The 18,726-nt window shown below is 52.8% G+C and overlaps 3 protein-coding genes across 4 annotated transcripts; 1 reads left to right on the top strand and 2 right to left on the bottom strand.

Moving 5' to 3' along the window:
• Positions 1 to 57: 57 nt before the first annotated feature.
• On the bottom strand, positions 58 to 10,810 carry trpt1 (tRNA phosphotransferase 1). Of its 2 annotated transcripts, none has more exons than XM_066718838.1 (8): positions 10,669 to 10,810; positions 10,265 to 10,364; positions 9,946 to 10,027; positions 9,393 to 9,562; positions 8,996 to 9,170; positions 8,478 to 8,534; positions 8,038 to 8,148; positions 58 to 306 (listed from the first exon to the last, which is right to left on the bottom strand). In XM_066718838.1, the coding sequence occupies exons 2-8, from the start codon at positions 10,325 to 10,327 to the stop codon at positions 284 to 286; spliced, it is 681 nt and encodes a 226-aa protein (XP_066574935.1). In that variant the 5' UTR covers positions 10,328 to 10,364; positions 10,669 to 10,810; the 3' UTR covers positions 58 to 283. The 2 variants fall into 2 exon arrangements, with proteins under 2 accessions (XP_066574935.1, XP_066574936.1); XM_066718839.1 differs by having other exon boundaries at positions 10,665 to 10,785.
• A 96-nt stretch (positions 10,811 to 10,906) lies between these two features.
• On the top strand, positions 10,907 to 15,009 carry zbtb3 (zinc finger and BTB domain containing 3). The gene is made up of 2 exons (XM_066718837.1): positions 10,907 to 11,285; positions 11,800 to 15,009. The coding sequence occupies exon 2, from the start codon at positions 12,281 to 12,283 to the stop codon at positions 14,444 to 14,446; it is 2,166 nt and encodes a 721-aa protein (XP_066574934.1). The 5' UTR covers positions 10,907 to 11,285; positions 11,800 to 12,280; the 3' UTR covers positions 14,447 to 15,009.
• A 175-nt stretch (positions 15,010 to 15,184) lies between these two features.
• Positions 15,185 to 17,237, bottom strand: LOC136764628 (apoptosis regulatory protein Siva). Its single transcript, XM_066718840.1, has 5 exons — positions 17,082 to 17,237; positions 16,391 to 16,507; positions 16,074 to 16,253; positions 15,675 to 15,834; positions 15,185 to 15,459 (listed from the first exon to the last, which is right to left on the bottom strand). The coding sequence occupies exons 2-5, from the start codon at positions 16,494 to 16,496 to the stop codon at positions 15,405 to 15,407; spliced, it is 501 nt and encodes a 166-aa protein (XP_066574937.1). The 5' UTR covers positions 16,497 to 16,507; positions 17,082 to 17,237; the 3' UTR covers positions 15,185 to 15,404.
• Positions 17,238 to 18,726: the final 1,489 nt, after the last annotated feature.

Genomic DNA, 18,726 nt, shown 5'->3' with positions numbered 1-18,726 from the left:
CACACACAGACACATGCACACGCACACACACGCACACACACACACACACAGTTTGGGTAATATCCAGTGGTCTAATTTAATGAACATATCAATACACACGTTATACACACAGTGATTTTTACAAATCCTCTCTCTCTCTGTGTGGAAGCAGTCTGACCAGCCACTCCCTGTAGCAGGTCAAGTGGAGGCTCCTCCCACTGCAACAAGTCTCCATGGGGCCCATGGCAGTTCCTTGCATCCCTTGTGGGTGTGGTCAGCTGATTGCAGGTCAGCTCCACCGCCTCTAGTCCAGAGGAAGCTCACACTCTGCGAGGGAAGGGAGGGTGGAAATGAACATGGTAAGTGCCAAGGTATGCTATGGTGCCCCCTGGTGTCCAGGCAGAGTACGGCACCGGGCCCCTGTCATACTGTGATAGCAGCACAGTGGGCTTACTCTAATAGCCTGTATGCATCGATTGATACTGCTCACTCTGTCTAGATGTGTCTGTGTCTCCTAGTATGAGTGTGTGTGTGTGTGTGTGTGTGTGTGTGTGTGGGTGTGGGTGTGTCTGTTGTTGTATCATATTGTCTCAATGTATGAGTCTCAGTGAGTCTCAGTGTGTGTCAGTGTCTCAGTGAGTCTCAGTGTGTGTCAGTGAGTCTCAGTGTGTCAGTGTGTGTCAGTGAGTCTCAGTGTGTGTCAGTGAGTCTCAGTGAGTCTCAGTGTGTGTCAGTGTGTGTCAGTGAGTCTCAGTGTGTCAGTGTGTGTCAGTGAGTCTCAGTGTGTGTCAGTGAGTCTCAGTGTGTGTCAGTGAGTCTCAGTGAGTCTCAGGGTGTGTCAGTGAGTCTCAGGGTGTGTCAGTGTGTGTCAGTGTGTGTCAGTGAGTCTCAGTGTGTGTCAGTGTCTCAGTGAGTCTCAGTGTGTGTCAGTGTCTCAGTGAGTCTCAGTGAGTCTCAGTGTGTGTCAGTGTGTGTCAGTGTGTGTCAGTGTGTGTCAGTGAGTCTCAGTGTGTGTCAGTGTGTGTCAGTGTCTCAGTGTGTGTCAGTGAGTCTCAGTGTGTGTCAGTGTGTGTCAGTGTGTGTCAGTGAGTCTCAGTGTGTGTCAGTGTGTGTCAGTGTGTGTCAGTGAGTCTCAGTGTGTGTCAGTGTGTGTCAGTGTGTGTCAGTGAGTCTCAGTGTGTGTCAGTGTGTGTCAGTGTCTCAGTGTGTGTCAGTGAGTCTCAGTGTGTGTCAGTGTGTGTCAGTGTGTGTCAGTGAGTCTCAGTGTGTGTCAGTGTGTGTCAGTGTCTCAGTGTGTGTCAGTGAGTCTCAGTGTGTGTCAGTGTGTGTCAGTGTGTGTCAGTGAGTCTCAGTGTGTGTCAGTGAGTCTCAGTGTGTCAGTGTGTCTCAGTGTGTGTCAGTGAGTCTCAGTGTGTGTCAGTGAGTCTCAGTGTGTGTCAGTGAGTCTCAGTGTGTCAGTGTGTCTCAGTGTGTGTCAGTGAGTCTCATTGAGTGTCTGTGAGTCTCAGTGTGTCAGTGAGTCTCAGTGTGTCAGTGAGTCTCAGTGTGTGTCAGTGAGTCTCAGTATGTCTCAGGGTGTCTCAGTGTGTGTCAGTGAGTCTCAGTGTGTGTCAGTAAGTCTGTGTGTCAGTGTGTGTCAGTGAGTCTCAGTGTGTCTCAGTGAGTCTCAGTGAGTCTCAGTGTGTGTCAGTGAGTCTCAGTGTGTGTCAGTGAGTCTCAGTGTGTCAGTGAGTCTCAGTGAGTCTCAGTGTGTGTCAGTGAGTCTCAGTGTGTGTCAGTGAGTCTCAGTGTGTCAGTGTGTGTCAGTGTGTCTCAGTGTGTGTCAGTGCGTGTCAATGATTCTCAGTGAGTGTCAATGATTCTCAGTGAGTGTCAGTGAGTCTCAGTGTGTCAGTGATTCTCAGTGTGTGTCAGTGATTCTCAGTGTGTGTCAGTGAGTCTCAGTGTGTCAGTGATTCTCAGTGTGTGTCAGTGATTCTCAGTGTGTGTCAGTGAGTCTCAGTGTGTGTCAGTGTGTGTCAGTGTGTCTCAGTGTGTGTCAGTGCGTGTCAATGATTCTCAGTGAGTGTCAATGATTCTCAGTGAGTGTCAGTGAGTCTCAGTGTGTCAGTGATTCTCAGTGTGTGTCAGTGATTCTCAGTGTGTGTCAGTGAGTCTCAGTGTGTGTCAGTAAGTCTCAGTGTGTGTCAGTGTGTGTCAGTGAGTCTCAGTGTGTCAGTGTGTGTCAGTGTCTCAGTGTGTCTCAGTGTGTGTCAGTGAGTCTCAGTGAGTGTCAGTGAGTCTCAGTGTGTCAGTGAGTCTCAGTGAGTCTCAGTGTGTCAGTGTCTCAGTGTGTGTCAGTGTGTGTCAGTGTGTGTCAGTGAGTCTCAGTGTGTGTCAGTGTGTGTCAGTGAGTCTCAGTGTGTGTCAGTGAGTCTCAGTGTGTCAGTGAGTCTCAGTATGTCTCAGGGTGTCTCAGTGTGTGTCAGTGAGTCTCAGTGTGTGTCAGTGTGTGTCAGTGTGTGTCAGTGAGTCTCAGTGTGTGTCAGTGTGTGTCAGTGAGTCTCAGTGTGTGTCAGTGTCTCAGTGAGTGTCAGTGAGTCTCAGTGAGTCTCAGTGTGTGTCAGTGTGTGTCAGTGTGTGTCAGTGAGTCTCAGTGTGTGTCAGTGTGTGTCAGTGTGTGTCAGTGTGTGTCAGTGAGTCTCAGTGTGTGTCAGTGTGTGTCAGTGTCTCAGTGAGTCTCAGTGTGTGTCAGTGTGTGTCAGTGTGTGTCAGTGTCTCAGTGTGTGTCAGTGAGTCTCAGTGTGTGTCAGTGAGTCTCAGTGTGTGTCAGTGTGTGTCAGTGTGTGTCAGTGAGTCTCAGTGTGTGTCAGTGTGTCTCAGTGTGTGTCAGTGAGTCTCAGTGTGTGTCAGTGTGTGTCAGTGTGTGTCAGTGAGTCTCAGTGTGTGTCAGTGAGTCTCAGTGTGTCAGTGAGTCTCAGTGTGTCAGTGTGTCTCAGTGTGTGTCAGTGAGTCTCATTGAGTGTCTGTGAGTCTCAGTGTGTCAGTGAGTCTCAGTGTGTCAGTGAGTCTCAGTGTGTGTCAGTGAGTCTCAGTATGTCTCAGGGTGTCTCAGTGTGTGTCAGTGAGTCTCAGTGTGTGTCAGTATGTCTCAGGGTGTCTCAGTGTGTGTCAGTGAGTCTCAGTGTGTGTCAGTAAGTCTCAGTGTGTCAGTGTGTGTCAGTGAGTCTCAGTGTGTCTCAGTGTGTGTCAGTGCGTGTCAATGATTCTCAGTGAGTGTCAATGATTCTCAGTGAGTGTCAATGATTCTCAGTGTGTGTCAGTGAGTCTCAGTGTGTGTCAGTAAGTCTCAGTGTGTGTCAGTGAGTCTCAGTGTGTCAGTGTGTGTCAGTGTCTCAGTGTGTCTCAGTGTGTGTCAGTGAGTCTCAGTGAGTGTCAGTGAGTCTCAGTGTGTCAGTGAGTCTCAGTGAGTCTCAGTGTGTCAGTGTCTCAGTGTGTGTCAGTGTGTGTCAGTGTGTGTCAGTGAGTCTCAGTGTGTGTCAGTGTGTGTCAGTGAGTCTCAGTGTGTGTCAGTGAGTCTCAGTATGTCTCAGGGTGTCTCAGTGTGTGTCAGTGAGTCTCAGTGTGTGTCAGTAAGTCTGTGTGTCAGTGTGTGTCAGTGAGTCTCAGTGTGTCTCAGTGAGTCTCAGTGAGTCTCAGTGTGTGTCAGTGAGTCTCAGTGTGTGTCAGTGAGTCTCAGTGAGTCTCAGTGTGTGTCAGTGAGTCTCAGTGTGTGTCAGTGAGTCTCAGTGTGTCAGTGTGTGTCAGTGTGTCTCAGTGTGTGTCAGTGCGTGTCAATGATTCTCAGTGAGTGTCAATGATTCTCAGTGAGTGTCAGTGAGTCTCAGTGTGTCAGTGATTCTCAGTGTGTGTCAGTGATTCTCAGTGTGTCAGTGTGTGTCAGTGAGTCTCAGTGTGTGTCAGTAAGTCTCAGTGTGTGTCAGTGTGTGTCAGTGAGTCTCAGTGTGTCAGTGTGTGTCAGTGTCTCAGTGTGTCTCAGTGTGTGTCAGTGAGTCTCAGTGAGTGTCAGTGAGTCTCAGTGTGTCAGTGAGTCTCAGTGAGTCTCAGTGTGTCAGTGTCTCAGTGTGTGTCAGTGTGTGTCAGTGTGTGTCAGTGAGTCTCAGTGTGTGTCAGTGTGTGTCAGTGAGTCTCAGTGTGTGTCAGTGAGTCTCAGTGTGTCAGTGAGTCTCAGTATGTCTCAGGGTGTCTCAGTGTGTGTCAGTGAGTCTCAGTGTGTGTCAGTGTGTGTCAGTGTGTGTCAGTGAGTCTCAGTGTGTGTCAGTGTGTGTCAGTGAGTCTCAGTGTGTGTCAGTGTCTCAGTGAGTGTCAGTGAGTCTCAGTGAGTCTCAGTGTGTGTCAGTGTGTCTCAGTGTGTGTCAGTGAGTCTCAGTGTGTGTCAGTGTGTGTCAGTGTGTGTCAGTGTGTGTCAGTGAGTCTCAGTGTGTGTCAGTGTGTGTCAGTGTGTGTCAGTGTCTCAGTGAGTCTCAGTGTGTGTCAGTGTGTGTCAGTGTGTGTCAGTGTCTCAGTGTGTGTCAGTGAGTCTCAGTGTGTGTCAGTGAGTCTCAGTGTGTGTCAGTGTGTGTCAGTGAGTCTCAGTGTGTGTCAGTGAGTCTCAGTGTGTCAGTGTGTCTCAGTGTGTGTCAGTGAGTCTCAGTGTGTGTCAGTGTGTGTCAGTGTGTGTCAGTGAGTCTCAGTGTGTGTCAGTGAGTCTCAGTGTGTCAGTGAGTCTCAGTGTGTCAGTGTGTCTCAGTGTGTGTCAGTGAGTCTCATTGAGTGTCTGTGAGTCTCAGTGTGTCAGTGAGTCTCAGTGTGTCAGTGAGTCTCAGTGTGTGTCAGTGAGTCTCAGTATGTCTCAGGGTGTCTCAGTGTGTGTCAGTGAGTCTCAGTGTGTGTCAGTATGTCTCAGGGTGTCTCAGTGTGTGTCAGTGAGTCTCAGTGTGTGTCAGTAAGTCTCAGTGTGTCAGTGTGTGTCAGTGAGTCTCAGTGTGTCTCAGTGTGTGTCAGTGCGTGTCAATGATTCTCAGTGAGTGTCAATGATTCTCAGTGAGTGTCAATGATTCTCAGTGTGTGTCAGTGAGTCTCAGTGTGTGTCAGTAAGTCTCAGTGTGTGTCAGTGAGTCTCAGTGTGTCAGTGTGTGTCAGTGTCTCAGTGTGTCTCAGTGTGTGTCAGTGAGTCTCAGTGTGTCAGTGAGTCTCAGTGAGTCTCAGTGTGTCAGTGTCTCAGTGTGTGTCAGTGTGTGTCAGTGTGTGTCAGTGAGTCTCAGTGTGTGTCAGTGAGTCTCAGTGTGTGTCAGTGTGTGTCAGTGTGTGTCAGTGAGTCTCAGTGTGTGTCAGTGTGTGTCAGTGAGTCTCAGTGTGTGTCAGTGAGTCTCAGTGTGTCAGTGTGTGTCAGTGTGTGTCAGTGAGTCTCAGTGTGTGTCAGTGTGTGTCAGTGTGTGTCAGTCTCAGTGTGTGTCAGTGTCTCAGTGAGTCTCAGTGAGTCTCAGTGTGTGTCAGTGTGTGTCAGTGTGTGTCAGTGAGTCTCAGTGTGTGTCAGTGTGTGTCAGTGTGTGTCAGTGTCTCAGTGAGTCTCAGTGAGTCTCAGTGAGTCTCAGTGTGTGTCAGTGTGTGTCAGTGTGTGTCAGTGAGTCTCAGTGTGTGTCAGTGTGTGTCAGTGTGTGTCAGTGAGTCTCAGTGTGTGTCAGTGTGTGTCAGTGTGTGTCAGTGTCTCAGTGAGTCTCAGTGTGTGTCAGTGTGTGTCAGTGTCTCAGTGTGTCAGTGAGTCTCAGTGTGTGTCAGTGAGTCTCAGTGTGTGTCAGTGAGTCTCAGTGTGTGTCAGTGAGTCTCAGTGTGTCAGTGTGTCTCAGTGTGTGTCAGTGAGTCTCAGTGTGTGTCAGTGTGTGTCAGTGAGTCTCAGTGTGTGTCAGTGAGTCTCAGTGTGTCAGTGAGTCTCAGTGTGTCAGTGTGTCTCAGTGTGTGTCAGTGAGTCTCATTGAGTGTCTGTGAGTCTCAGTGTGTCAGTGAGTCTCAGTGTGTGTCAGTGAGTCTCAGTATGTCTCAGGGTGTCTCAGTGTGTGTCAGTGAGTCTCAGTGTGTGTCAGTAAGTCTCAGTGTGTCAGTGTGTGTCAGTGAGTCTCAGTGTGTGTCAGTGAGTCTCAGTGAGTCTCAGTGTGTGTCAGTGAGTCTCAGTGAGTCTCAGTGTGTGTCAGTAAGTCTCAGTGTGTCAGTGTGTGTCAGTGAGTCTCAGTGTGTGTCAGTAAGTCTCAGTGTGTCAGTGTGTGTCAGTGTGTCTCAGTGTGTGTCAGTGCGTGTCAATGATTCTCAGTGAGTGTCAATGATTCTCAGTGAGTGTCAGTGAGTCTCAGTGTGTCAGTGATTCTCAGTGTGTGTCAGTGATTCTCAGTGTGTCAGTGATTCTCAGTGAGTCTCAGTGTGTGTCAGTAAGTCTCAGTGTGTGTCAGTGAGTCTCAGTGTGTCAGTGTGTGTCAGTGTCTCAGTGTGTCTCAGTGTGTGTCAGTGAGTCTCAGTGAGTGTCAGTGAGTCTCAGTGTGTCAGTGAGTCTCAGTGTGTCAGTGTCTCAGTGTGTGTCAGTGTGTGTCAGTGTGTGTCAGTGAGTCTCAGTGTGTGTCAGTGTGTGTCAGTGAGTCTCAGTGTGTGTCAGTGAGTCTCAGTGTGTGTCAGTGAGTCTCAGTGTGTCAGTGAGTCTCAGTGTGTGTCAGTGAGTCTCAGTGTGTCAGTGAGTCTCAGTGTGTGTCAGTGAGTCTCAGTATGTCTCAGTGTGTGTCAGTGAGTCTCAGTGAGTGTCTGTGAGTCTCAGTGTGTCAGTGAGTCTCAGTATGTCTCAGGGTGTCTCAGTGTGTGTCAGTGAGTCTCAGTGTGTGTCAGTAAGTCTCAGTGTGTGTCAGTGAGTCTCAGTGTGTGTCAGTGAGTCTCAGTGAGTCTCAGTGTGTGTCAGTGAGTCTCAGTGAGTGTCTGTGAGTCTCAGTGTGTCAGTGAGTCTCAGTGTGTGTCAGTGAGTCTCAGTGTGTCAGTGTGTGTCATTGAGTCTCAGTGAGTCTCAGTGTGTGTCAGTGAGTCTCAGTGAGTCTCAGTGTGTGTCAGTAAGTCTCAGTGTGTCAGTGTGTGTCAGTGAGTCTCAGTGTGTGTCAGTAAGTCTCAGTGTGTCAGTGTGTGTCAGTGAGTCTCAGTGTGTCAGTGTGTGTCAGTGTGTCTCAGTGTGTGTCAGTGCGTGTCAATGATTCTCAGTGAGTGTCAATGATTCTCAGTGAGTGTCAGTGAGTCTCAGTGTGTCAGTGATTCTCAGTGTGTGTCAGTGATTCTCAGTGTGTCAGTGTGTGTCAGTAAGTCTCAGTGTGTGTCAGTGTGTGTCAGTGAGTCTCAGTGTGTCAGTGTGTGTCAGTGAGTCTCAGTGTGTGTCAGTAAGTCTCAGTGTGTCAGTGTGTCTCAGTGTGTCTCAGTGAGTCTCAGGGTGTGTCAGGGTGTGTCAGTGAGTCTCAGTAAGTCTCAGTGTGTGTCAGTGTGTGTCAGTAAGTCTCAGTGTGTGTCAGTGTGTGTCAGTGAGTCTCAGTGTGTGTCAGTAAGTCTCAGTGTGTCAGTGTGTCTCAGTGTGTCTCAGTGAGTCTCAGGGTGTGTCAGGGTGTGTCAGTGAGTCTCAGTAAGTCTCAGTGTGTCAGTGTGTGTCAGTGTGTCTCAGTGAGTCTCAGGGTGTGTCAGGGTGTGTCAGTGAGTCTCAGTGTGTCTCAGTAAGTCTCAGTGTGTCAGTGTGTGTCAGTGTCTCAGTGTGTCTCAGTGTGTCTCAGTGTGTGTCAGTGAGTCTCAGTGTGTGTCAGTAAGTCTCAGTGTGTGTCAGTAAGTCTCAGTGTGTCTCAGTGAGTCTCAGGGTGTCTCAGTGAGTCTCAGGGTGTGTCAGTGAGTCTCAGGGTGTGTCAGGGTGTGTCAGGGTGTCTCAGTATGTCTCAGGGTGTGTCAGGGTGTGTCAGTGTGTCTCAGTATGTCTCAGGGTGTGTCAGTGAGTCTCAGTGTGTGTCAATGTGTCTCAGGGTGTGTCAGGGTGTGACTCACGGGGATGTGCCAGTCTCAGTGCCCGGCTGAAGTATTTTGGGGCCAGGATGCCCTCAGAGTCCCCAGGCGTCAGGAGCACCCCGTTCTCTGACCAGAAGAAAGATATGCCATCTATACAGAAAATGGAAAACAGGAGACACTTCTTCACATACAGAGTTGTCACAATCTGGAACAAAATAACCAGCAATGTGGTTAAAGCTGAAAATTTGAGGACATTTAAAAATAGACTGGATAGTATCCTTGGATCACTCAGTTATTAATGGACACCAAACGAGCACGATAGGTCGAATGGCCTTTTGTTTGTAAACTTTCTTATGTTCTTATGTTCTTATACAGACAGACAGGGACAGACAAGCAGGGTTAGGCTCAGTATCTGTGTGTGTTTATCAGTGTCAGTGTGTGTGTGTGACAGTGTCAGTGTCATCAGTATCCCTCTGTACCTCCCAGTGCTTTCTGTACATCAATGAAAATGGCCAGCTCACAGTCCCTCCGCATGCCTGCAAGGGGAGACAGAGACAATGCTCAGTCTGTCAGTCAGTCAGTGTGTCAGTCACTCAGTCAGTGTATCAGTCAGTCAGTCAGTAAATCAGTGTATCAGTCAGTGTGTCAGTCACTCAGTCAGTCACTCAGTCAGTGTATCAGTCAGTCAGTCAGTAAATCAGTGTATCAGTCAGTGTGTCAGTCAGTCAGTGTGTCAGTCACTCAGTCAGTCAGTGTATCAGTCAGTCAGTCAGTGTATCAGTCAGTGTGTCAGTCAGTCAGTCACTCAGTCAGTCAGTCAGTGTATCAGTGTGTCAGTCAGTCAGTCAGTCAGTCTATCAGTCAGTCAGTGTGTCAGTCAGTCAGTCAGTGTGTCAGTCAGTCAGTCAGTGTATCAGTCAGTCAGTGTGTCAGTCAGTTGGTGTGCTGGTCAGTCAGTCAGTCAGTTGATCTACACTGCTCCCCCCACCCTCCTCACCGCTGATGACCCCTTCCTTGCCGGGCAGCCCGGGTGCTAGGTGGATGTGTGTGCGGGCCATGCGGCTCAGGCCCCGAGCTCGAATGGAGGCCCAGTGGCGCAGGAACGTGCCATGCACCGCGCTGGGTGGGGCGCCGGGGCCGGGGGTCACTGGGGTCAACTCCAGGCCAGCCACCTGAGCGAGAGATAGAGATAGAGGGATAGGGAGAGAGACCTGTCAATAAAGTACTTTTTAATTTGAATTTTAGATAGAGGGAGAGGTGGCAGAGGGGGAGAGGCAGGAAACTGGATTTTAATAATAATAATAATAATAATAATAATAATAATAATAATAATAATAATAATATTCAAATCCATCTTCCACACTGTCAGAATTCAAAGTTGAATGCCCGCCCACCTGCACAGAGTGGCCCTGATTGGCTCGGATCTGGAGCCGCCCGTCCTCCGGGTGGGGGTGGAGCTTGAAGCGCTGCTTGTCATTGGTGGCCACCACCCTCTGCACGTCATCCAATGAGTAGGAGCGGAACTGGGGGTGTGACAGTAGGTCCTCCACCAATACGAATCCGTCTGGGGTGGGGTGAGAGAGAGGGTGTTTATTGCTCCCATTACCCTGTTCTTTGAGCACTGGATATAATGTCAACTAGTCATGCCAATAACGCTTTTTTAATTTGCGTCAATTCAGAGGGAGAGGGAGAGATGTGGAGAGGGAAGTAGAGAGGGAGAGGGAGGGAGAACAAGAAGGAAGTGGGGAGAGAGAGTCTGTCCGTCTTCTTCCCCTTTGTGACTTTGTGTCTGTCTTGGTCTGTTTGTGCGTCTGTAACAGCGAGTCTCTCTGCTTGTGTCTCTCTGTCTGCCTGTCTGCCTGTGACAGGGAATCTGTGCTTGTCTCTCTCTCTGTAAATGTGGGTCTGTGTGTCCCTTTGTGTCTGTCCATCTGTCCGTCTCCGCACCTGCTCTCATGTCCAGCCCCATCTGGGACGCCCCGTGACGCAGCGCAAAGGACAGAGCTTTGGACAGACGGACATCAGGGCCCTGTGGGGGGTAAACAGTACAATTTCAAACCATAATCAAAGTCTGTTTCGAATGTATTTTCCTATTAATTTCCACACTGCAATTCCCGTTAAAAATCATTGTCAGATTCAAATTCAAAATTCAACTTATATTCATGTTCACATCCGTATAAATTTGCATATTCACATGCGCAGTTAAATTCGCAGTCGTCCTCACTTTCAGAGTGCGAGGCATGGGGGCATGTCCCCTCTTGCTCACCTCCTCAGACCTGCGGTGACTGTGCCTCTTTCTCCCTCTCCCTCTTCCTCCTCCTCCCTCCATCTTCCCCCTGGCTGACAGGTGCTCGGGGGCGGCACGCCTGCAATGCAATGCAAAAGTGGGCACCTCACGTTAAACTCAGCACGGTGTAATGATTACTAATCAACACAAACATAAAACTAATACTACTACAACTAACAACAATAATAATAATATATACTACAATGTAACTGTTCAATATTATGGTTATACAGTGCTTTACGCATATATATATATATATATACGCATAGCATTAACTCGACTTTGCAGGCTGAGCAAGTTTGACAGCTCGCCTGTTTCGCCTGTATACTCAACGACAGTCAATGAGGAACCGATACGGACGCGATTCGCAGGGAATTACCCACAGGTGTAAAGAACCGATCCCAAATCCGGAACTCAGAAAACGTGGGAAATCTCCTACAATCCCAGACCGAGAGCTGTAAACAACAGTAAGACCGGCGGCTACGGCGACTACAAGCCCACCTCCCAAGAACTACAACTCCCAGCTCGCCCTGCGGGAAGAGCGGGCCGCGGATTGGCGACGCCAGCGGTGACGGACAGCAGGCGCCGGCCAAGGATCCACTGTCGCGTCGGTGCAATCGGCGGCCGGCGAGTGGCGACGGGGCGGGCCGGGGCAGTGCTGTATTGTGCTCGGAGCAGGAGCGGAGACGGCTGCGTCGTGTCGGAGAGGCTGCGGCGCTGCTTATTGTTATGGGGGCGACAGCCGGTGCGACGGCGTGAGGGCGCAGGGAGAAGGAGGAGACGGGGAGGGAGCTGCCAGGTGGAGCGTCCGAGCGCTGGAGCAACTGCACCGGGGTCCCGTCAGCATTGGCGGCGAGGGAGGCCGTCTCAGTGAGGGGCAAAGGAAGAAAGCCGGAGCGCGGGCAGAGCGCAGCGGGCAGCCGGGTACCGGGCACCGGGCACCGGGCACGGATAAGACGCCGGCACAGAGAGAGAGAGTGCGGACCTGGGCACTTGCACGGTACTGCCGTACAGCAGCTTGCATTCAGGCATGTTACAACAACAACACAAACAACAATAATAAGATCATTACCGTTGCCATCTCCATCATCGGTGTCATACATGCAGACTAGCATCTGCAGGTGCTCTCCCATCGCTGTGCCCTCCGATCCATCCCAGCGATTACTGCGAGCTGCGGGCTTGCATATGTTCTAATTAAATATAATATAATATAACATAGTATGATGTAATATTTGACTAAACTTCCTGATTGTTGTTGTAGTAGAGTATATCTGCACTGACAGGTTTGCATAGTTAAAGTAAGGGGTAAAGACTATCCCCATGTGTGATGTACGGTGCCCTGATCATACCCAGAGAGGATACCGTGCCATGACAACCTTCTCCCCACAGACACCCGATCACAATACAGCCCTGGCCCTGGAGTGATGGATCAGTATGGCAGGGTTTGCAGAGAGAAGTGTGTTGTGATAGTAATAATAATGACATGAACTACTGTACTTGTTTCTTGAGTCTAGATTGCTGCCTCCCTACCGCCCCCCGTAGCTACCCAGCGGGAGTGAGAGAGAAGGAGAAGGAAGGAAAGAGAGAGAGAGGAGGAAGGAGCGGGAGGCCATCTGACTGCTCCTCCTTGGCCAAGAGAGAGTGAGGGACTCCCTCCACGCCAGCAAGGAGACGAGAAACAAGTGACGGAGAGCGTGAGCGCTGGGCGTCATCCTCCTGCCCCTCCCCCTTATTCCTGTAGAGGATGAGAGAGCTGGCGGGAGAGGGGCCCTGACACACAGACACACAGGAGAAGCGGCCTGGAGTGAATGAAGGGGGACCGAGAGAGAGAGGGTCACGGATAGAGAGACTCACCTTCCTCCCTCCACCTGCCTGTCTCCCCCCACACTCTCCCTCTCCACCCCTCCCCCAAAGCTCTTCCCACTCCCTCCCTCCCCACCTCTCCCTCTTTCCCCCAGGCCCCCTCCCCACACTCTCTCTCCACTCCCCCGTCTGATGGAGTTCCCCCACCACAGCCGGCAGCTCCTGCGGGGGCTGCGGGACCAGCGGAGACAGGGCTTCCTGTGCGACTGCACCGTGCTGGTCGGCTCCTGCCGCTTCCTGGCCCACCGTGCTGTCCTGGCCTCCTGCAGCCCCTTCTTCCACATGTTCTACTCCGAGCAGCCGCTCTTGGGCGGCAAGCTGGGCCCCCCTGGCACCAGTCGCCCCCTCGCCACTGCCCCCGGGACCCCTTCCTCCACCTCCGCCTGCCCCTCCTCCTCCACCGCCTCCGCCATGGCCGCGGTGTCCATCAACGGTGAGATTGTCACCCCCCCCGCCTTCGGGCTGCTGCTGGACTTCATGTATGAGGGCACCCTGCGTCTGACTGCCCACCCGCCCCCGGAGGACGTGCTTGCGGCCGCCAGCTACCTGCACATGAACGACATTGTGCGCGTGTGCAAGCGCCGACTGCAGGGGCGGGGCCTGGCCGAGGCGGACAGCACGGGTGGCCGGGGGGAGGAAGACGGGGGACCCGGCCGCGCCCCGCCCCCTCCGTACCCCTCCTCCCACTTTCTGGATCGGAAGCCGGACACCGCCTGCGTCGCCAGCCCCCCCAAGTTCTCCCCCACCACTCTCCCTCCCCCTCCTCCTCCTCCTCCTCCTCCTCTGTTGGCTCTTCCTCAGCCCCCTCCCTCCGCCGCCCTTCCTGCAACGCCCATGCTCCCCCCCTCCCACACCCACTCCCACTCCCACTCCCACCACCACTCCTCCTCCTCCTCCTCCTCCTCCTCCCAGTCTGCCCTGGTCCGATTTGCTGGGGGGTCCATTTCAGACGTGGCTGACACCACCCAGCCGGGCATGGAGCCTGAGGTGGGGTGTGGGGGGGGCAGAGCGGGGTCTGCCGGCCCCCTGCCCCGGCCCCGCAGTCAGGGGGACACCGGTCTGGCCAGCCCTTGCAGCTCCACCGAGACCTACCCCACACCCCACTTCCACACACAGCAGCCCCCCCCTCCCACTGCCTCCTCCTCCTCCTCCTTCCTCCTGCCTGGGTTATCCTACCCCAGCTCTGCCTCTGCTGCCCACTCCCACTCCCACACTCCCCAACCGGGCAGCAGCACCAGCCCTGGCCAGCCTCTTACCAGTGAGGGCTCTGATTTGGCCCAGTTTGGCACACTGACTGGACCAGAAACCCCCATGCCGCCACGGTCCACTCCTCTCTCGTTGCGCCCCTTAGCCGTCGGGTCAGAGGTCGGGGGTCAGGAGTTGCGGGTGGGAGAGGGACAGGGTGGGACAGACCAGCCACAGGACAACAGACCTGGCGTGGGGGAGGGCTCTCTGCTACCCCCGCAGTGCAGCCACGGGCAGCCCAGTCCCAGCCTCCTGCCTGTAGGGGGCGATGGCCGGGAGAGCAGAGAGGAGGAGGAGGAAGGTGAGGAGGAGGAGGGGATAAGAGAGGGGGAGGGACTGGAGGTGGATCCCAGCAAAGTCAAAGTGGAAGCCATAATTATTTCGGACGAGGAACTTGAAGAGATGGAAGGCCTCTTTCAGAGAGAGGGTGAGGGGGATGAAGAGGAGGATGAAGATGAGGGGCTGGAGGACCAGGGCAGGGGGCTGGAGGAGGAAGACGAGGAGGAGGAGGAGGAGGAGGTGGGGGAGGAGGAGGATGAGGAAGCAGCATTGGCCGCTCACATGGTTGGCAACCCCCACTTCCTGCCGCCACACACCCTCTTCCTGTCCCACTCCGGTGGCGGCGGTGGTGGTGACCCCCTCAACCTGCACCCTCTGGCCCCGCCACCACCTCCCCTGGCCCCCCACAGCTCTGCCCCTGCTCCGCCCCCGGCCTTCCCCTCCCCCTCCGGCTCCCTTGCCCACCCCCACTCCGCCCACCTGCTGCCCGCTGCCACACACCCCGACCCCGTGTACTTCCAGGACTTTCACGACTCGCTGGCGACCTACGTGGAGGAGGTGCCCACCTGCACCACGTGCGGCAAGACCTTCTCCTGCGCCTACACGCTGCGGCGCCACGCCATCGTGCACACGCGTGAGCGCCCCTACGAGTGCCGCTACTGCTACCGCAGTTACACGCAGTCGGGCGATCTGTACCGGCACATCCGCAAGGCCCACAACCACGACCTGCCTCTCAAGCGCAGCAAGACCGAGGCCCAGACGCCCCCGCAATGAGGGGGACACTGATGTCGCCAGCGCAGGGCGGGGCAGACAGGGACAGACGTGTGGTTTAACCCTGAGGGCACTGCCCACTGCGGAACAGGCAGCCAGTGTGAGGGCGTCTGGACTGTGTGTGAGTGTGAGCGTGAGTGAGTGTGCATCTTTTTTGTGTGTGTCTCTCAGCCTATGTGTGTCTGTACTTGGGATACTACCTCCTCTCTCCATAATTGAACTGAACTTAAACATATGAAGGAACAAACCCAGACCTTTGCCCTGGATGCCACCGCAGCAGGACTTGCGCTGGACTCATGGGGGCTTGCATATTTTAAAACACAAAAAAAACAGATTTTCTTTAGAAACTCTGGATTCTAGCAAGTGTTGGGTCTGAACACCGGGGTGATGTCACAATGCCTGGGCTGCTCTGGGGACTGCTGATTGGAGCACCTGGCAGGAACCCGACCAATTGGCGAGTAGCATCTACGACCCTGCCCCACAGCAAGTGCCGCCCTGTGACTAGCCTCTCAGCTGTGAAGTCATGCAGAGTGTACAATACGATTTCATAAACTATTTATATTGTTGGTTGGGTGGTTTGTCTTTTTCTATATCTGTTTCCATTTCCAAAAATGTGGGGAAAATGTACACAAAAAAACAACTAAATACAAAAAGGCGGTTAGGGCGTGCTCTGTTTTGGTGCTGGGTGTTGTGTCTAAACTGGGGGGTGGGTGCGAAAAGGGAAGCCGAGTCAAGTCACTGTCACTGTTGCAAAAAACAAAGAAAGATGTATTTATTTATTCAATGTGTTCATTTCCGGTATTAAATTTCATGTTCAGAGCTTTACAACCAAAGGTAGAAAAATAATCACATTTTTTATATAAAATGCAAAGACGAGGGTGGAGCTGCAGCTGGAACACTGAATACAGGACAGTGTAGGGCACTATCACAGGACGGTACAGTGTATCACTGGACAATCTGGTCACTGCGGAGGGGGGCAGTCAGCACACACCATCACCTCATAGGGGCCTTCATAGCTGATGGGAAACAAACAGGAATAATAATAATTATATTAATAATTATTACATTTACAATAATGTGAATACTACTACTAATATGAACGATCACTTTGATAATGCAACTCAGCCCAGCTAATCGTTCAATTAGCGCCAATTAAGGAACCAAGAAACTGGTCTGGAACTACAACCAGAAGACAACACCCCAACTCCCCTGTGTGTGTGTGTTTGCGTACCTGGGGGTGCAGCAGCTGAAGCAGTAGTCCTGGAGGCACTGGGCACAGTTGCGCTGGCACAGCCCACACATCGCTCTCTCGCAGCGGGCACAGCGGACAGGGGAGCGGGCAAGGGTCAGCGGCCGCAGGCACAGAGAGCAGGCCGCACAAGGGGGGGAGCCTGGAAGGTGGGGGGGAAGGAGGTCGGTCTTACTCTCTTTCTCTGCATGCATCTCCCTCCCTCTCTCCTTTTTAGTGCTGTATCAGTCTATCCCTCCCTCTCTCTCTGTCACTCTGCATCCTTCTGTCCATCTCTTGTGTGCTGTAGCATTCTCTCTACATCCCTCCCTCCCCGCCCCCCCTCAGTGGACTGTACCACTCTCCTCATCCCTCCCTCCCTCGGTGCTGCCCCACTCTGACCTGGAGGGGCCGAGATGGGCGTGGGGGGGCTCCTCAGCAGCTCTCCCCGGGGGCCCAGACGCAGCTGACCCCTCACTGACCCCTGCAGGGGTGGGGCGGTGGTGGGTGAGGCAGAGGCAGCGGGGGGGCAGGAATAAGAGAGTGAGCGGGCCCCCGAGAATAACAGAGCCTGGGTCCGTTCTGCGAGAGAGAGGGGGAGGGAGTAGAAAAGAGAAAAGGAAAGAGAGAGAAATAGACAAATGCATGGGTTAAAAAACAAAATACCATGAAGACAGGCGTCGCAGAGTGGGGGGACACTGCTGTTGTCGCACACTCACCGTACACCTCCTTCCTGCCTTCCTCCCCGGCCTGCGCCCTCTCTGTCACAAGCGTCTTCCTCTGGGGGGCGGCGCTCTGAGTCCAGGGGCAGCTGCGCTTGGGCATCCTGTGCCCAACTGGGGACAATAATATATACCAAAATAAGCATAACAGTCCTAACCAGAACAATTGCCATAAGCATTGCCATAACCACAACAACCAGCACAACCAAACACGTGGCTATACTCCGGAGCATGTCAACCATAACAATACAGATAGCCATCATCACGATCACTAATAATACGTTTTGTGCGTGTTCTCTGCGTGACAACTTGACAAATGGAGACTAGGATAGGACGCATACAGGGACAGTAGCTGGAGCCACTGTGTTCATTAATAATACATCAACTTAATTAGACCGTGGGCTTGATCCGAACCTTTGTTTCGGTGACGTCATTAATGTAACGGCGACTTTCCCGCCCCACGCCGTGAGGGATGTTAATTCCCACTTCGCGATACTAGGACCACCACTCATCTGTGCGGCCCACGAAGGCGACTTCAAAACCCCGTCCTGTCTCAAAGGTTTCACTGTGACGCCACACACCGCCACCCTAACCCTAATCTACCTGCACCTGGAGGCGGGTGGTGCAGGAGCGTCCTTACCCGCCTCACCGTCCCTGCACTCTCCCCGACTTCGACACGGCGACGTACCAGTGCCAGGACCAGTGCCAGGACCAGTGCCAGGACCAGTGCCAGGGCCCGGGCTCCGGCGACCCAGGCCAATCCGGAAAGCACGCACAGCCAAACCTGGGCAGGCGAGTAGAGAAGCAACGGCGACCACCTCTTTGCGTAGGAGAGCCAGCCCCTTCACTGCGCATGCGCACTGTTATAAAGGAAAGCGGGGGGATGTGGGAAATGAAGTTTGTCGAAGAAAGGCCTGCAAGCCCTTAAAGGCGTACAGTGCTTTGTGAAATAAACCGTATTTACTTCTCTCGTACTTTTATAATGATTAATATGACCATGTTTATGATGCTAATAATAACGATGATCATAAAAGTTTCTTCTTCTTCTTCTTCTTCTTATTATTATTATTATCATATTCATCACCCTGTGTGTTGAAGTGACTGTCTGGGCTCAGAGGGTCCCCACACAGGCAGACACACCCAAGGCCCGGAATCCGACCCGGAGCCCAGGAGCTGGGAGGCAGCGGCGCCAAACACTGCACTCTCATCATGTAATGCAAAACAGTGTAATTGAATCTTATTATTTCATATTTCATAATGGACTGGACTTTACATACCATAATGTATTATGTAATATAATAATATAATATTGTATCATTCCCTTCAACCCCAGGTTCTGGCCAAATCAGACTTGTTACGTTGTTTTGAAAATATTAGCATTTACAACACTGTGGGTTTCTGTGAGAGACTGACTGGACTCGACTGGACTGTTGCAGAATCACTAACTGGACTGTGGCGTACTGACCCGGGCTGCAGACCCTGCTGTGCTGTACCATGTCTCTCCAGGACCAGGGCTGCAGATCCTGCGGCAGAGTCACTGACTGGACTGGACTGGACTGTACCGCTGCAGAGTCACTGACTGGACTGGACTGGACTGTAGTGCTGCAGTGCTGCAGAGTCACTGACTGGACTGGACTGGACTGTACCGCTGCAGAGTCACTGACTGGACTGGACTGGACTGTAGTGCTGCAGTGCTGCAGAGTCACTGACTGGACTGGACTGGACTGTACCGCTGCAGAGTCACTGACTGGACTGGACTGGACTGTACCGCTGCAGAGTCACTGACTGGACTGGACTGGACTGTAGTGCTGCAGTGCTGCAGAGTCACTGACTGGACTGGACTGGACTGTACCGCTGCAGAGTCACTGACTGGACTGGACTGGACTGTAGTGCTGCAGTGCTGCAGAGTCACTGACTGGACTGGACTGGACTGTACCGCTGCAGAGTCACTGACTGGACTGGACTGGACTGTAGTGCTGCAGTGCTGCAGAGTCACTGACTGGACTGGACTGGACTGTACCGCTGCAGAGTCACTGACTGGACTGGACTGGACTGTACCGCTGCAGAGTCACTGACTGGACTGGACTGGACTGTAGTGCTGCAGTGCTGCAGAGTCACTGACTGGACTGGACTGGACTGTACCGCTGCAGAGTCACTGACTGGACTGGACTGGACTGTAGTGCTGCAGTGCTGCAGAGTCACTGACTGGACTGGACTGGACTGTACCGCTGCAGAGTCACTGACTGGACTGGACTGGACTGTAGTGCTGCAGTGCTGCAGAGTCACTGACTGGACTGGACTGGACTGTACCGCTGCAGAGTCACTGACTGGAC

The sequence above is a fragment of the Amia ocellicauda genome, chromosome 12, assembly GCF_036373705.1.
Source record: "Amia ocellicauda isolate fAmiCal2 chromosome 12, fAmiCal2.hap1, whole genome shotgun sequence".
In the NCBI taxonomy this organism is placed as follows: Eukaryota; Metazoa; Chordata; class Actinopteri; order Amiiformes; family Amiidae; genus Amia; species Amia ocellicauda.
Note: the sequence above shows the minus strand (reverse complement) of the source record. Positions and strands in the feature narration are given on the sequence as shown.

Excerpts from the sequence above, each read along its gene's own strand:
- trpt1 (XM_066718838.1), bottom strand. The coding sequence starts at position 10,327 with ATGGAGGGAGGAGGAGGAAGAGGGAGAGGGAGAAAGAGGCACAGTCAC. Across the intron at positions 8,149-8,477 it reads TGTACAGAAAGCACTGGGAG|ATGGCATATCTTTCTTCTGG; the intron begins GTACAGAGGGAT and ends TTTTCTGTATAG. Across the intron at positions 307-8,037 it reads ACTGAGACTGGCACATCCCC|AGTGTGAGCTTCCTCTGGAC; the intron begins GTGAGTCACACC and ends CTTCCCTCGCAG.
- LOC136764628 (XM_066718840.1), bottom strand. The coding sequence starts at position 16,496 with ATGCCCAAGCGCAGCTGCCCCTGGACTCAGAGCGCCGCCCCCCAGAGG. Across the intron at positions 15,835-16,073 it reads GCCCATCTCGGCCCCTCCAG|GCTCCCCCCCTTGTGCGGCC; the intron begins GTCAGAGTGGGG and ends CCCACCTTCCAG. Across the intron at positions 15,460-15,674 it reads TTCAGCTGCTGCACCCCCAG|CTATGAAGGCCCCTATGAGG; the intron begins GTACGCAAACAC and ends GTTTCCCATCAG.
- zbtb3 (XM_066718837.1), top strand. The coding sequence starts at position 12,281 with ATGGAGTTCCCCCACCACAGCCGGCAGCTCCTGCGGGGGCTGCGGGAC.